Here is a 14755-nt window from a genome sequence, read left to right as displayed (position 1 = left end):
ATAGGTTTGCTATAGCTAGAAGATTTATTATTAGAAAATTATATAATTTTATATGAAATATTTTTTATATTTTCAAGTAAGTCTTAGGCTCATGGGTTTCTGAAGAGTTTGATTAACTTATTAAAGATAAAGATATAAAGGCCTGGGCAAGGATAGGATTAGGATATATAGAAGGAATCCAGGTCTTAAGAATAATAGTCCTTAGTATTATTATCTTTTCTAGCTATGTAAAGTCCAGAACAGTTTTACTAATATTACTTGTTACAGACCGGGAATAATATACTAGTATTTAATAGTATCTGCTCCGTATATATAGCTTATATGTAATATATATAAGAAATAAAATATATATTATTTAAAGAATAGCTTTATAATAACTATAAGACTAATAGTCTCTAGAAATCCTTGAATCATGATATTAGATAATAGATTATTTTACTTAGTATATTATTTTCCCTCCCTCTGTCCCTCTCTTGCTGTATTATATTATTTTTTTAATTAAAGTTAAGGCTGTCTGAATTACTATCTATGATATTTCTGATTACAGCCAGGAAGTAATTAATTACAGTTTTTTGTATTATAGTGTATTTCCAGGATCTTCGCTACCTAGATTATTATAGTTAGCCTGGTGACTGATATATAGAGAATATGATTTATTTACCAGATAATATAAGTTTCATACTAATTATATGGATTCTTTTTTGTTCTTGTAGGTAATTCTTCAAGTAGACTCTGATTTTATGAGAATTATTCTGTAGAAACTGTCTACTTAATTATAATCTTTGATTATATATACCAATTTCTTACTAGATTGTATATTTAGATGATTAATATAATGTATGACACTCATATAACAATACAGCTTGATTAAATGTAAGAGTATATATTGGTGTTTTATATATGGATTAGGAAAGAGAATTATTAGCAGCAATGTATATATATTTAGTTCTATTAAATTTAAAGTATTTCTCTTTTTGTATCTGGTTTAACCTGGTGGGTATTATAAGTAATAGCCTACTTTATTTTAGTACATATCCCTTATGATTATTAGTAGTAATAAAGGTGGTGACGGCTGTCTTGTGTTATTTAATAATTTAGAGTAACTAGAATCTAATATTATATCTTACTTTGTAACTGAGATTAGAATATTTTTGGTTATTATCAGCTACTCTTCTTTCCTGGTCTGGTCTTTATATATATTTTAGCGGAGTTACATAGCTCTGACCAAGGGTGTGTTATATATAGAAGGTAAATAATTTCTTCCCCAATAATAGAAACAGTAATGTGTGTATATACGGAGTAGTTAAAAGATTATATTTAATAATAAAAAGCTCTACCTTCCTAAAGCATTCTCTTAACAAAATAATTGTGGCTAAAAAACCCTGTTAGAAATTTAAAAGAACTGAATATATTTAGTATGCCATGTCCTGGATTGGCATCTGTGGAGGTATTTAAAAAAGCTTTCTATATAGAAAGCTGAGATGTCAGGTGTCCGTAGTACCAGTATAAAGTGAATTAGGTAATGTGTAAAATAAGTAATTATATTAAATAAAGAAATACTAGTTTTAAAATAAGTAATAGATATAATTACACAGCATCATCTTTACCAGAGTATTACAGTTACTAGGAAGAAGGAGAGATTTTTACTGGATTAAGCCTTTCTATTATAAGAATACAGCGCAATATACCGTGCTCTGGGTGTATACATCTTAGCCGGAAGCGTGTAACCCTTAATGCTATGCAGTCCTACTTCCTGGATGTTATGATAGATCACGTGCCTACCCCGCTCACACCACAATAGAGCCAAACGAATCTCTCTACAGTAATAAAACAATACAAAACGTTAGACTCAACTCAGTATGGAGGGAGATGGTTATAGTTTTCTTGAAGAAATATCATCACTATCTGAAAAATCTATTAAAGATTTAAGGACTGCTCAAAATGGGGAAAGACTAATATTAATCAGAAACTTTATAATATAACAAAATCCTGATTTAAAATTCTTTACTTTAGTCCGCGACTACATGTATTGAAGAGCTTCAGTATATTATTTTCTTTTATATATTATATTATATCTGTACAGAGTACTGAGTATTTCTAGTTCCTGCTCTTCTATTTGGGAAAGAAGTAAAATAAATATTATATAAAATCAAGAATTATTTGTTATAATAGTAAGAGTACTCAGCTGCAGATCTTTATTATTAATACTTCCAGTAATAAGAAATTTCAGCTTATTATCTTATTTCGACCACTTGCTGAAGAACTCTGTAATAGAAATAAATTCTTTAAAATATACTCTGGCTTCTTTGCTTGGAATAAATATTAGATATATAATTAATTCTAGCTGGATATAGATTAGTCTGGATCAAGATGGAAATTAATTTTAATTAATTATAATTAGATTTTAGTTATCTAGGCAGGCATACTAGTTTGATTTAGTCCGGATAAATACCTGTATAATTTTGTATACATGAACTACTCTGACAGTCAGATAAATCTTATATAAAGTAATATTAAGTTTGAATTATTGGTTATCCTGTTCTTACAATATATTCCTGAATATAAAAGACTTCAGATACTTTATAATCTTGTATTACTGGTCCAGGATTAGAAATACTAGAATCTTAGAATAATAAAGTATAGCAGTAATCTATATCTCTCTAATCTAAACATGGAGTTAAATCCATCTTTTTAGAAAGACTAGAATATAATTACACAGGTTATTAATATTCTGTGTAATAAAAAATAATAAATAATTTATTTTTTTAATAATAATTAATTCAAGAATATTTTTACAAGCAATCCACCGAGTAAAATCTCCAGAAAAACCTTTAAGTCTGAGAAGCTTTATTATTTACTGGATATCTAAGCAAAGACCTGGCAGTATTTTAAAAATTATCCAGATTTTAATACCAGAAAAGACAATAATAAATTCTGGGAAAATATTTATTATAAAGGCTTCTATGATAGAATATAGAGTACTTTTATAGTTAAATACTGTTATAATAAGAAGAGTACACGAGTTATATTAAATTAGGATGGAAAGATCTAGATTCTTGTAAATAAGTTTATAAAGTCTAGAGTAGCTTTGTTCCTTCTTCCAGTTATTGATTATCTTAGTAAGATTTTATACCCCAGTATTAAAAGACTGAGTAACAAGATAAGGTATTAATATTCTGAAATATTATATGTAAGTTTATTAATATATAGAAAATAGAAAATATATATAAAGAATTATTAGATATTTATAACTTTTATTAAGACAGGTATTCATTCCGATTCCTCTACCTGTATATAAAATATTCTTAGTAGTAGTTTTAACTAGGTCCGCGTTTATTAGGTAAAGAGAAGAAAGAAAGAGACAAGAAAGAATAATACTTTAGCCAGGGTAATCTATTATTTATTATAATTCAAGGAAACTTAGTCGTTGAGTCTATAATGTGGAGTAGAATCTTGAATATGGATTTATTTAATTTGTTTTTATATAATATAACCAGCTGTATGTACAGAGTAGGTAGATTAAATAATATTAAGTTTACTTATTTAAATTAGTTATCTGCAGTACCCTGGCCCAGGCTGCTATGTAGTATTTTATTCTAAATATAAGTAATAGAAACAGGATAGTTGCAACCAGATAATATTCTGAAATTATATATTTACTAATTTTATGATAAGGAATCTTAGTGGTTTAGTAAATTACTACTAAACAGGAATTCTCTTGACTATCACGTCTTGTATAAACCGAGTTTGATTGATCTTTGCTAAGGATAATCTGGATTTTGGATAGCTTATATTTATAGAAGAAGAAAAAAATAGATTATAACTGTAATATTATTAATAATAATATACTAGAACGCAGGGTAGAAGCTGATATATAGAAATCTATTTTAGATAACTTGGATCAGTAAAAATTCATGTACTAGAGAAATAATAAAAGCTTTCCTAATTAGATTACTTCTTATTTATTATCTTCATGTACTTTTCTTATAAGTTGAATTCTATCTTAGTATTATATGTCTTAGACTTTTATATTTAGATGCTTGTCTAATCTACAGTGGGTTAATAAGAAGTAAAGTGATAGATATTAATGTATAAAGTACTATAATATTTTAATTTATCCTGAGTTAAAGAACCGCACGGGCAGCTTTATATAATTTTAAATTAATAGTCTAGTATTCTGGCTTTCTTAGTTAAGTATATTTTATAATTAAATCAGTGATCTTGCAGTCTAATTTATTTCTATTAGTAGCTGAGATAACAGCCTGGTATTCTAGGCCCCATGCTTGACTTTTCTTTGTGACCGAGCCGGTGGCCTTGCAGTGTAATTCTTTCTTATTTATAATTAAGTTATTAGTCTGATATCCTAGTTTCTATATATGACTTTTCTTTATAACTGAATAACTAGTCCGGTATTCATGCCCTTATGAATGAAATCTGTTTGAACTAGCTATTAATCAGAAATTCCAGCTTTAAAGAGTAATTATTATATATTACTGAGCCCCTACTCATGCATTCTGAATCTCTGACTGTATGTTTTCTACCGCCGAATTACCTAAATATATCTAATGTTGAATATGAATGTGATATTATAAGTATTATAGACAGGATATACAGCTGTATAGGGAATCTTGACTTTTATGCTGCAGTTTTATTATTAAAATTAATAGAGAGTGCCAGTCTTTATAGTTATTATGCTAGATATTATCCAGATCTACAGTTTGATTATAAATAATATAACCAGTAAAAGGGGCCGGGTGAATTGACAGTACATGAATTCTGGAAAATGTATAATCTTTGCTGGATAGCATTTATGAAGGCTACAGACATTGACCTACTTGAGGACTTGGAGGACACTCTTATACTTCTCTGTGATGATCTCGAAGAGAAAGGTCTGGTAGACTACCAGATAGATGTTTGGGAAGACATCATTATTTCCTACTTTATTAAGAGGATTAGAGAGCTAAATGTATAGAAGAGACTCGGAAGACGCACAGACCGGTATTTGCACGCGTAAGACATGCAATTTCCTTTGACAGGCAGCACTAGAAGATACGCCAAACAAAGAAGACAGAAGAGTCTTTTCGTCTTCTTTGCTCAATACCTTGCCATAAAGCTGAAAGGTAAAATCAATAGTGTGCAGGTATATGGATGCTTTTTTTTTTTTCCTGAGAAAGAGGCTAGTTTCCTGACTTGATGTTTCCAGGCTGATCCCGTCTCTCCTTGCTCTCGCTAATGCCCTGCATGGCTCAGATACCCCGTTAAGTGCAGTATCTGTCCGTTATACCTCTTTCCATTTGCTACTCTGCAAGAAAGATTTCTTCTCGCAATTGCCGTGCCCTTTTACATCTTCCAAGACCTGCCCGCGAGCGAGATTCTACACATCGTCGATGACCCGACTAAACATCATGGGGATGCCATGTATGCGGAATAGTGGCTAGACAAGGAATCAGCGCATGGGTCAAACGCTCTACCCTCTGAGTAGTTGGCGTGTGTGTTCATTGAGGCTCTCGAGAAGCCATCTGCATGTTATCTTAACGCTGAATAGGCATTGCCTTCGCTGGATCTCAGTCAATCGCCTTCAGAAGAATCAAAAAACACCTTTGGGAAGAATCAGCCAAGGCACCGTCAAAAAGGCACATTCTGCGCTAGCCAGGTACGAGCAGAAGCGCGAGAAGCATCAGGCGGAGATGGCGGCGCAGCAGAAGGAGCGAGAGGCAGCGCTAGAAGAGGCCAAGAAGTATGTTGTTCTAGTGGCCACATCGCTACCTCGCACCTGGCGTGTTACAAGTGGTAATTAAGGCGTTGAGTTGTGGAATGAGACGATGAAGGGGTGCGGCCAGTGGAAATAACAGATATCGCTAACATAAGTACATGGCTTTCAGGACGTGAAGGAACAAGCAAGTAGGGGGGCCAAGAAAACATGGCCTGTGTGTATCTCTTGAGGCCAGACAACCCACTATTGCATGACTCTCACGCTCCCTCAGCATAACTTCGAAATACAAAGATCAGGTTCCCTGGAAGTTTCACGGCTGCTAACTCTAACTCATTCTTTTTAAAGCCACCCATCTGTGGATATCTCTTTATATAATAGGTCCAACTTGGATTTGGTCGCTGTTCCTGGATCAACTTCTACAGTGAGGATTATTCAGTTGGTGATGATCTAATTAGTCTTCTACCAGGATATGTAAAACGGCAAGCAGACATGTTGAGGTTTAAAGCATGAAGAGAAAAAATGAGAAAATAAAGATTAGTGAGATTCTTCAAGAGGTGATGAATAAGCTCTGAAAGACGGATTTGGCTCCTGTAGCTTCTGTATAGCTTATAAAAGTTTCTTAGAGCCAGCAAAATAAAGGGCTGGAGGGCTTTGTGTAATAGAATATTCTTAAAAAGAAGACAGCTTATAAAATTTATTAATTATAGAAATTTGATTATCAGGTCTTCTTTATCCTGTTGCCGTCTATAAAACTTGCGAACAGTAATGCGGTTGACGGAGATATTATGTGGAGGCTATATAGACAGTTTTATATGATTAAGGTACAAGAGTTCAATAGTAGACTTGGTAAGAGGCTTGTATTAGAAAATTGAAAAAATAGAGAGTTCCGGTTTACTCAGATTGTTCTTATTATAATGCCGACTACGCTCAAATAGTGTAGTCTTAGGAGGATCTTTTAAGTATTATGGATGATAATATGTTTCAAGTACTAGTTAAGATAAAGATGTTAAGACAGGGCTTGCTGGTCTGGAGGGCAGTATAGTAAGTCTCTTATAAAGTAGTAATTTGTTTCTCAATGTAGATGAGGGAGGAAGTGTATAGAAGGGTATGTGGTCAGAGATTTTAGAGAAGGCTTTAGATAATAGATTGTTTAAGGATAATCACTGGGACGAGTCCTACTGTTTCCATGAGTATACAGTGGATGAGTAGCTGTGTGAACTTACTGTTATCAAGAGTGGACTTTAGTAGTTACTGTAGAAATTGTAGGCCATGGTTTAAATAAGTTTAGAGTAGTATAATAGAGGCAATGCAGTGTCTGCTAAATGATAGTATGTGCTTGCGCAAGACTAGCGCATTATATGTATAGTAATTATGATGGTTAAAGTATAATTCTCTCTTCAGGAGTTCCGCATCTTGATAAAAGTATAATATGCTGGGGTATATTGAGATATATAATATAGAGGAGTTTTGCCAGGGAATCCTGGACAAGGCCTGAGCTATGGAAGGCTTGAAATTAATTACAGGTGAAGTTCTTTCCGGTTTTTCATGATTAGGCAGTTATGATATGTTTTAATAGTGGATAATCTGTTCTTCAGTTTCTCCGCCTGCATGTAATCTCTGAAATACTGTGCTCTGAAATGAGTATACTATACTGAATTATTCCGGACACGGATAAAGGGAGGTGGATGGGGGCTTGTTAGTTTCTTAAGAAATTGCATAATATCAAGCAGCTGATTATATTCTATTGGTTGTATTGTTAGGTGGTTTCTAAGTGATCCAGCATATGTCCTGTTCTAGGCCACCTCTCTAAAGTCTGTGACTGGTAATGTGTCATTGATTGTCTCATCCTCCTCCCTGGACCGTATTACATAAGCTCAAACTCTGCTAAGCTGGAAGCCTGATCATCCCTGCAGTTGAGCTATGACCTGCTTGAATAATATATGTATAATGATCATGAAGTGGACATGGACTAACAGGGGTATGAATATATTAATAGTGGGATAATAACTGAAAAATCTCCTGTATATTCTTTGTCTGTTAAAGAGAATGTACTTGGGTATTCTAACTGTTTAGATTCAGCGGAGTACTTGACTTCTGCTGATCATCAACAGGAGTGGTAGTAAGCTATAGAGTATGGTTTTAATGTATATGTCAGCATAGGCTGAAGTTTTTATAACTTTTAATTTAATTATGCAGCTAGATATTGTTCTTTTTAAGTACTTTGATACAGTTTAAGAATTAGTCCGGCAAGGATTAATTATTCACAAGCTAGTCCTAAATTCCATAGGTACTAAACCCTGGAGGGTATATTCCTGTGTCCAGGGGATCTCCATCTGGAGGTCTATTAGAGGGGGCCTTGGGACTGAGAATAGTCTATTTAAAGTCTATTCTGGATTCCAAGGGATCAGAATGGATAATGAGCTGTGAGATAGTTAAATTAATACTTTTAAAATATGAATTTATGCTGATTAGATTTTTATTGTATATAGTGGGTTCTGGATAGAGAAAGATAATAGAAATAGTATTCTGATATGGATGGAAGTGTTGGTAGATATTATTGGCTTATATATTGACTAATACTGCCTCTCTTTTGTTGCAGAAGTGTATAATGTCTTGAGATTCCTCTTGTGAATAGTATTACCTGGACTAGTCAAAGTAGAGATTTAGGTAATTCTAGCTGACTTCTTTTTTCTGTAAGAGAGGCTAGTAATGGTAGGTAATTATTGCTTAGATATTACAGACATGTTTCTCTGTAGTATGATATCTTATACCTCCTGGATCCTGAAGTATTTTATAAATCTGGATCTGATTGGTTTTATTTTAGCAGCTTGTCCCGCTGGTGAAGATCTGAGGTTAATATTTCTTATTATAGATCGGGGTACTGATCTAAGGAAATGGTTTTTTTGTGCTCTTACTGTATGATATCTTATTTAATGCTATTATTTAAGAGGTGGTACATTAGAGGACTTTATCTGGGCGGACGGATTACCTAAAATGTTACAGTTAATTAACATTATTAGACACGGTAAAAAGCTGTATTGGATAGAGTTATTATTGAGAAAGCCAGGTATCTGGATTATTCTCCTGAATGTAATGTCTCGGTTTGATTATATTATCTGGGAAGAGATATTCTTTATACTGGATTTGATACACCGGTACCCAATACTTTTGGAAATCCCGGAAGAATGGTTTCTACTTATGGAGGGTTACAGTCAGTTGTTGGGCTTACTCGCGCCTCCGGGTGTCTTTGATGGATGCGTCACCCCCGGTCAGAGTTTTGATTAATTAGTTAGGTTATTTAATAAGAGGGAATGGCGTCGCAGGCAGACCCGCACTTGTTGCTGAGTGGGGCTCATCAAAAATGAGCCTACAGGCCAGGGCGGCCACCCCTTGCTCGACCCGATTGAGACAATCTGAATATGTTCAGTCCACAAGAAACAACGCAGACAGGCCCTGTCTAACTACGACGTATGTCTTTAATTGATATTGTTTAACTTTAATTCGTACGCTTACATGTTCCAGTGTCTTAACAACGTGAGTTCCTCTTTAACAGATATATTTGAGGTGTGTCTGATATACTATCAATGTATTTGGCCAATTCGGCCTGACCGTCTGTTTCAGTGGAGGCGCTGGACCTGTTCCCTTTTTCTTTTATTACTTCTCTGACTCCGGCAGTGTTATACGCGCCTGCTATGTCAATGTAGAGATTAGAAATTATATAAGCTAATAGTGTTTAGTTGTGGTTGGTCTGGACTTATATAGTTCTTTCAAGAAAGTAATACAGCTAGATACTTAATACTACATGTTTTCATATCTTCTTGAACATGGCGGTGTTATGTTTTTTATTCAGTTATACAGAGTATGGGGCTATTTGATTTCGCAACACTTCAGTAATTCTTCTTAGTAATTTATAAATAAAAGTATTCTCTTACCTGCATGTACATTGCAGAGAGCTAGTATCTTTTACTGCTAGTTAAGTCTATTTATCCTGTCTTTTGTGCCTCCTATAAAATGTTGTCAAAGTCCTGGCAGCTCAATATTTCTAACCTATTAAATACAGTTGCTCTTCTGATTGACATGGAACCCTGTGATACCGACATTGAGAATAATATGAGGTAATGATCCTGTTATCAATAATATCTTATACTACTGAATGATCGTGTGTTTAAACTGAGGTCCTGCTAGAACATCTCAGCCGATCTCTCCCGGCCAAGGTACCAAGCAAACCACCCAAGTCAGGGAAAGATTGATTGAACCGAGTTTTGAATGTCCGGTGGAGGGGTGTCGGAGGGACCTCCGAGATTATTCTGGGTGGCTGCGTCATTGCCTCAGGGAGCACCCCCAAGGGTTTATAGAGATTAGACATGTGGGTTTCTGATGTATTTTGGTCCGCAATGTAAATGTATTGAACTGCATCATTTTCAGAGGCGCACATAATACTGGCTCATTGGTCTCTGCGCTTAGATATCGCCTCACAATTACGTGTTAAACTACCTTATGCCATTCATTCCTCAACGCGACCACGCTGTCTAACTTTAGTAAGTTTCGCCTCATCCAATCATGGCCCTCAAATGATGCACTTTCGCGCCCTCAACAACCGAAAAGAATTCGAAATTCCAGTAACCATTATTTACGCTCTACTGTACTATCGGTGGTAGGGACATGTCACTATCAACTAGGCCCTCCATAATGATACATACGATGATTGGACAGGGGGTTAGCTTCTTGAGCCAACTTAAATCCTGGATAGTCATCGATGGGCAGTGGGGTCGAGACTAGCCTATGGAGCACTAGCTAGAACGGACTCACAGCCTATTGAAGCCAGAGACTAGTAATACTAGGTAATAAGCCAGCTTCCTTAGGTCAATTCATTTCCTGTTATTTTCCGTGTGCAGTCAGTTTCTACTGAACGGGATCCCAGCTTTGAAGTAGAATATGCACTTGTTACGCGATGCTTGAGATTTGCCTCCTCCGTTAATCTAAGGGGGGATTGTAGCCGTCTGTCCAATCCATTCAACGAACGGCTATAATACTTATTAGATTTCTCTGCCTAAATAGCTTAAGTTAATGAGTGACGCAGTTTACATGATTCAATTTTCTCATTCAGTTCAGCTGCCTTGCCCTTCACGTCACCAAGATCTGCCTTCTACTTGTGAGTCTTCTCCATATCTATTCATACAAAGAAATATGAAAAAAAAAATTGACACGGTTAACTTTCAATGCTGAAGTAATGTTTCCTTCAGTCCTATCACGCTGCCTGCGAGCCTATGATACTACGGGCATTAGAATAACCAGGGGCACCACCACCACCATCATCCTCTACGCGAAGAAGATAAAACGCCAAGTGCCCTCAACATTGAGCTATCTGGAATGTATAATGTGGCTTTTGGTGTTCTATGGTTCCGGTCACTTGATACCGTCTGGTCCTTGAGCGTATTGCGACTAGACTACCTGGCGTTTCCTGATTAGTTCCGCTGTCCCAAAACTGCCAAGTTTGAAGGTTTGTCTGTGTACAGCTCGTTGAGCCGAAAATCATCGGTGGGAAGCTAACTAATTCTCGTTGCACTGAGCGAAGGAAGATCAATACGTCCCTACTTGTGAGACAGTAGCGGGCTCCCCGAAAACCCTTTCGTAAACATCGCCGAGGATTTCCGCGTTGATTCGCAGAGTAGGAGAGGTGTAACGACTCTGCAGTAGGGATTTGATTGCTCCCTGAAGAAGCCGCTGGAGGGCTTTTCGCTCCACTAACTCTGATAGGCGGGAATTATGGGTTGCTAACAGAACCAGCATTTTACCAAATCGTCTGCCATCTGATTAACAGGTATACACTATTTGAACGGAGTTTCAGCATACGCATGACCCATTCCAAAGATATTAGTGACCACTGGTCGACCATTGATGCCATCAAAAGCCTCCGTGCTTAAAATCGCAGAATCGATGCAAATTTTGCATGCATGACGCAGTTCCGACGGTAGCTCGCGGTACGTATACGGACCCTCACCTCCGGCCTGATCCGAGGGCGGCGGATTTAGCGCAGGCCGAACCTCGCTGGACAGGCGCGCCATGCTGGTAGCACTCTGGCTTTGTGTAATCGAAAGAGCGACCTGCTGCGACTTCGAGCAGGACTTTACGGCACCAGAAACAGGGACTTTTGGTTGTCGCGCGAGGTGGAGAACGTAATACAGGATAGGCCGGTAAATAAGGTAGCGGGCACTATAATACTCAGACCGCATATTGGCAACTTTGATATCGTCCGATGGAGGATCCCCATCTTCCCATCTCAGGAAATCGGGGAGTATACTTCGCCACTGCTCAAGTATGCTGCTCAAGATATCCACTTTAGTGGAAGACCAGTAACCCTGGTCATGTTCTGTTTGCCATTACTAAAGTCTGCTTATCCTACATCAGTAGAAATCCTACCTTCAACTTTGTACAACTCGGTATGGACGTGGTAAAGAGTCTTCTGGAGGAAGATCTGCGCCGAGTATAAAGACATCATCCTCGTTACAGTGGTAATGTCTCGCTGGTTTAGAGTGAAACGACCGCTTGGGAGAAGAACATCATCTCTGTACAGCGAAATACCGCTATTAGGGAGATTAAGCTGGGCCAGAATTTCACTTGATTGGATATTAAGCCTTGCGATTAAATCATACTGATATGAGCTTACCTTTCCAGCTGGAAACAGGTCCAATACGCAAAATTGTAAAGGTCCTTCACAGCACCATCACGCATCTCCCGATACCGTTGTCTGTACAGATTAGCCCTTTTCTCAACATTGAAGTGACTGGTAAACCATACGATCGAACCAATACCTGACAGGCTCGAGCAGCCTGGGAGATCCACCCATAGCTCTGGAAAGGATGAGCCAGTTGGCCGGAATACAGGCCCGCGAGCAATGCCGCCTGGACATGCTGCAGACTATTCACGCCCTGGAAAATTCCAAGAATACTGGCTGCATAGGCGTAAAACGCCAATCCAGGAATGACATCATGGTTCCCGATGATGGTACTCTTTCGACCGTTATCCATAAAATGAGAACGGAAGCGATCAATTTGCGAGGCAACTATCAAGTCTCTTTCTCCGGGAGGAAGGACACTGCGCGACAATGTTCCCGGAGTCTGTGGGATCCGTTCTTCCCTAAGGTCAATGATGTGATCCACGATGGGACCTGGGACCGGTCGGTCCCGGACTTCGCAGATACTGCCCAACGCAAGGACCAGCAAGACTATGGCATTGTCAATTGACTTTTCGACCCTCCTGAGCCCTGACCCAGGCCTGATGGTGACTGCAGATCCCGCATAGCAACCTGTATCTTGACGAGCATCGCACAAGCGCCTCCGCTTCCCACTCTTCTGCTTCTGGTCCTCGGTGCTGGGACAGTATGTCGTGATGAACCGTTCAACGTTCCATTGTATTTCTGTGTCGCAAAGGAATGGATGGAACTTATACAAGTGCTCCATATAACTGTTCAAGTAGCGACGTATCACACTCGGGCCGACTGTCACCCAGCCAGCGTCATCTAGTCCATTATCCGCGAGCTTCGATTGCGGCTGGTTGATGCCACCCCATGGCTCGCGGATGGAGGGGTGGTACATGTACTGTTCTCCCACGGCAGTGCTGAGGTCGGTCGATGTGGTTAATGCCTTTGGAGTTTCACTGGTCTCGTCACCTTCACCACTTCCGTAGGCGCGGATGAGGCCGTGACTTTCTTCCAACTCTGTCACATAATCGTCGTCATACCCCTCAGGTAGGAATTCCCTGATGGAAGGCCATATTAGTAACCTCTCAGCCGTAGTGATAAATTCGACGGGGAAAGGCTAACTGGCTATTTCTGCCAGTTACGAAAACCTGGTTACTGCTGAGGGTGTCGGCGCCTGGATTTATATTACTATCATTCCCACCTTGAGATAACGTTCTGTTCTCGAAAGTACCGGGGAGGTTTCCCTTGCGCAAGTATTGGAGAGGCTGCTCTCTGAGAATGGCACCAGGGTTCAGCTTCATCACCAGGAAGCTGTGCTTGACCTGCGCATCTTCCACAGATGATAAACGCTCCTCGAAGCTCTCGCCCAACTTTCGTATCCGATCCAGGAGCTGTTGGAGCTCTCTGTCCTTTCTGTCCCGATCTCAACACAAATACATAATACCCGGCAGGGAGCGAGGAGAACAACTAACTTATAAGTCGGCATTTTGTAGACGCATGACAGATCGTACTCCTCGCAATGTGTACACCTCGGCCCTTTCTCATCGCATCTTACTTTCCGAACTCGACATTGATCACAGGCCTGGTATGGTCGGAGGCTTGTTAGGAACAATAACGATCGATCTGTATTTGTGACCTACCTGTGTCGCGCGACGGACTCTGGACCGTCGAGAAAGGCCAGACAGCAAAGTGTCACGGTGGCCAAAGGAGTGGATCAATCTCTGCGGTTCCTCATTCCGACCGCCGTGAACAAGCTGGGGCAATTCCCTGTCTCCGCGGAAATGTAGTAATGAATGGGCTGCCTCGTACTCTATACGCTCAAGGGGAGATGCATTCACCTGGCCGTGGCTTTCCAGAGGTGGTACCACAATCCAGGAGGTGTTGGTCTCGCGTGGGATAGACATGGTCCATGCAATCGTCAGCAAGTCGAGGAGAGTGTCAAGGTTCCCTCCCGTCCTACAATGATGTTCAGATTAGTTTCTTGTTACCTCCAATTCTCGAGCCTTGATTAAGGCTGACTGAGTGCTTCTCTCCGAGAAGAGGATGCCAGAACAACCATGAACGCTAGTCACAAAGAGCTTTATTTAGAAGTAAATACTATAAGAGAAGCGATGAGGAGATGAGGGACGATAAATACTAGTAGTAGAGTTTAGGGAAATTGATAATGTACCTTGCGGCATCCTTGATGTCCTGCATGCATACGAAGCGATCAGCAGCCATACGTTTCCCCTCATGTTGTTCGAAAGGAAGTGGGCGCTGGAGCTGATGGTTGACATATTGAGGGTTCCCCAATTTTACTAATTATTTACTTTTCCGCCAAGGACAGCCTTCCATCTCTAACT

The 14755-nt window shown here is 38.5% G+C and overlaps 4 protein-coding genes across 4 annotated transcripts; 1 reads left to right on the top strand and 3 right to left on the bottom strand.

Annotated features, from left to right (window-relative positions):
• Window positions 1-5453: 5453 nt before the first annotated feature.
• On the top strand, window positions 5454-5798 carry AKAW2_50609A (uncharacterized protein; the record flags this gene model as incomplete). The annotated part of the gene is made up of 1 exon (XM_041690447.1): window positions 5454-5798. One exon carries the CDS (start codon window positions 5454-5456, stop codon window positions 5796-5798), a length of 345 nt encoding a protein of 114 aa, XP_041544030.1.
• A 5495-nt stretch (window positions 5799-11293) lies between these two features.
• On the bottom strand, window positions 11294-12212 carry AKAW2_50608S (fungal specific transcription factor domain-containing protein; the record flags this gene model as incomplete). The annotated part of the gene is made up of 3 exons (XM_041690445.1): window positions 11294-11516; window positions 11567-12083; window positions 12134-12212. The coding sequence occupies 3 exons, from the start codon at window positions 12210-12212 to the stop codon at window positions 11294-11296; spliced, it is 819 nt and encodes a 272-aa protein (XP_041544029.1).
• Window positions 12213-12241: 29 nt separating this feature from the next.
• AKAW2_50607S (fungal specific transcription factor domain-containing protein) lies at window positions 12242-13308 on the bottom strand (the record flags this gene model as incomplete). The annotated part of the gene is made up of 3 exons (XM_041690444.1): window positions 12242-12314; window positions 12381-12461; window positions 12512-13308. 3 exons carry the CDS (start codon window positions 13306-13308, stop codon window positions 12242-12244), a joined length of 951 nt encoding a protein of 316 aa, XP_041544028.1.
• A 405-nt stretch (window positions 13309-13713) lies between these two features.
• On the bottom strand, window positions 13714-14633 carry AKAW2_50606S (Zn(II)2Cys6 transcription factor domain-containing protein; the record flags this gene model as incomplete). The annotated part of the gene is made up of 3 exons (XM_041690443.1): window positions 13714-13995; window positions 14054-14369; window positions 14584-14633. 3 exons carry the CDS (start codon window positions 14631-14633, stop codon window positions 13714-13716), a joined length of 648 nt encoding a protein of 215 aa, XP_041544027.1.
• Between the last annotated feature and the right edge of the window lie 122 nt (window positions 14634-14755).

The sequence above is a fragment of the Aspergillus luchuensis genome, chromosome 5, assembly GCF_016861625.1.
Source record: "Aspergillus luchuensis IFO 4308 DNA, chromosome 5, nearly complete sequence".
Classification (NCBI taxonomy): domain Eukaryota; kingdom Fungi; phylum Ascomycota; class Eurotiomycetes; order Eurotiales; family Aspergillaceae; genus Aspergillus; species Aspergillus luchuensis.
The sequence above is the reverse complement of the archived record's forward strand: the minus strand, read 5'-3'. Positions and strand labels throughout refer to the sequence as shown.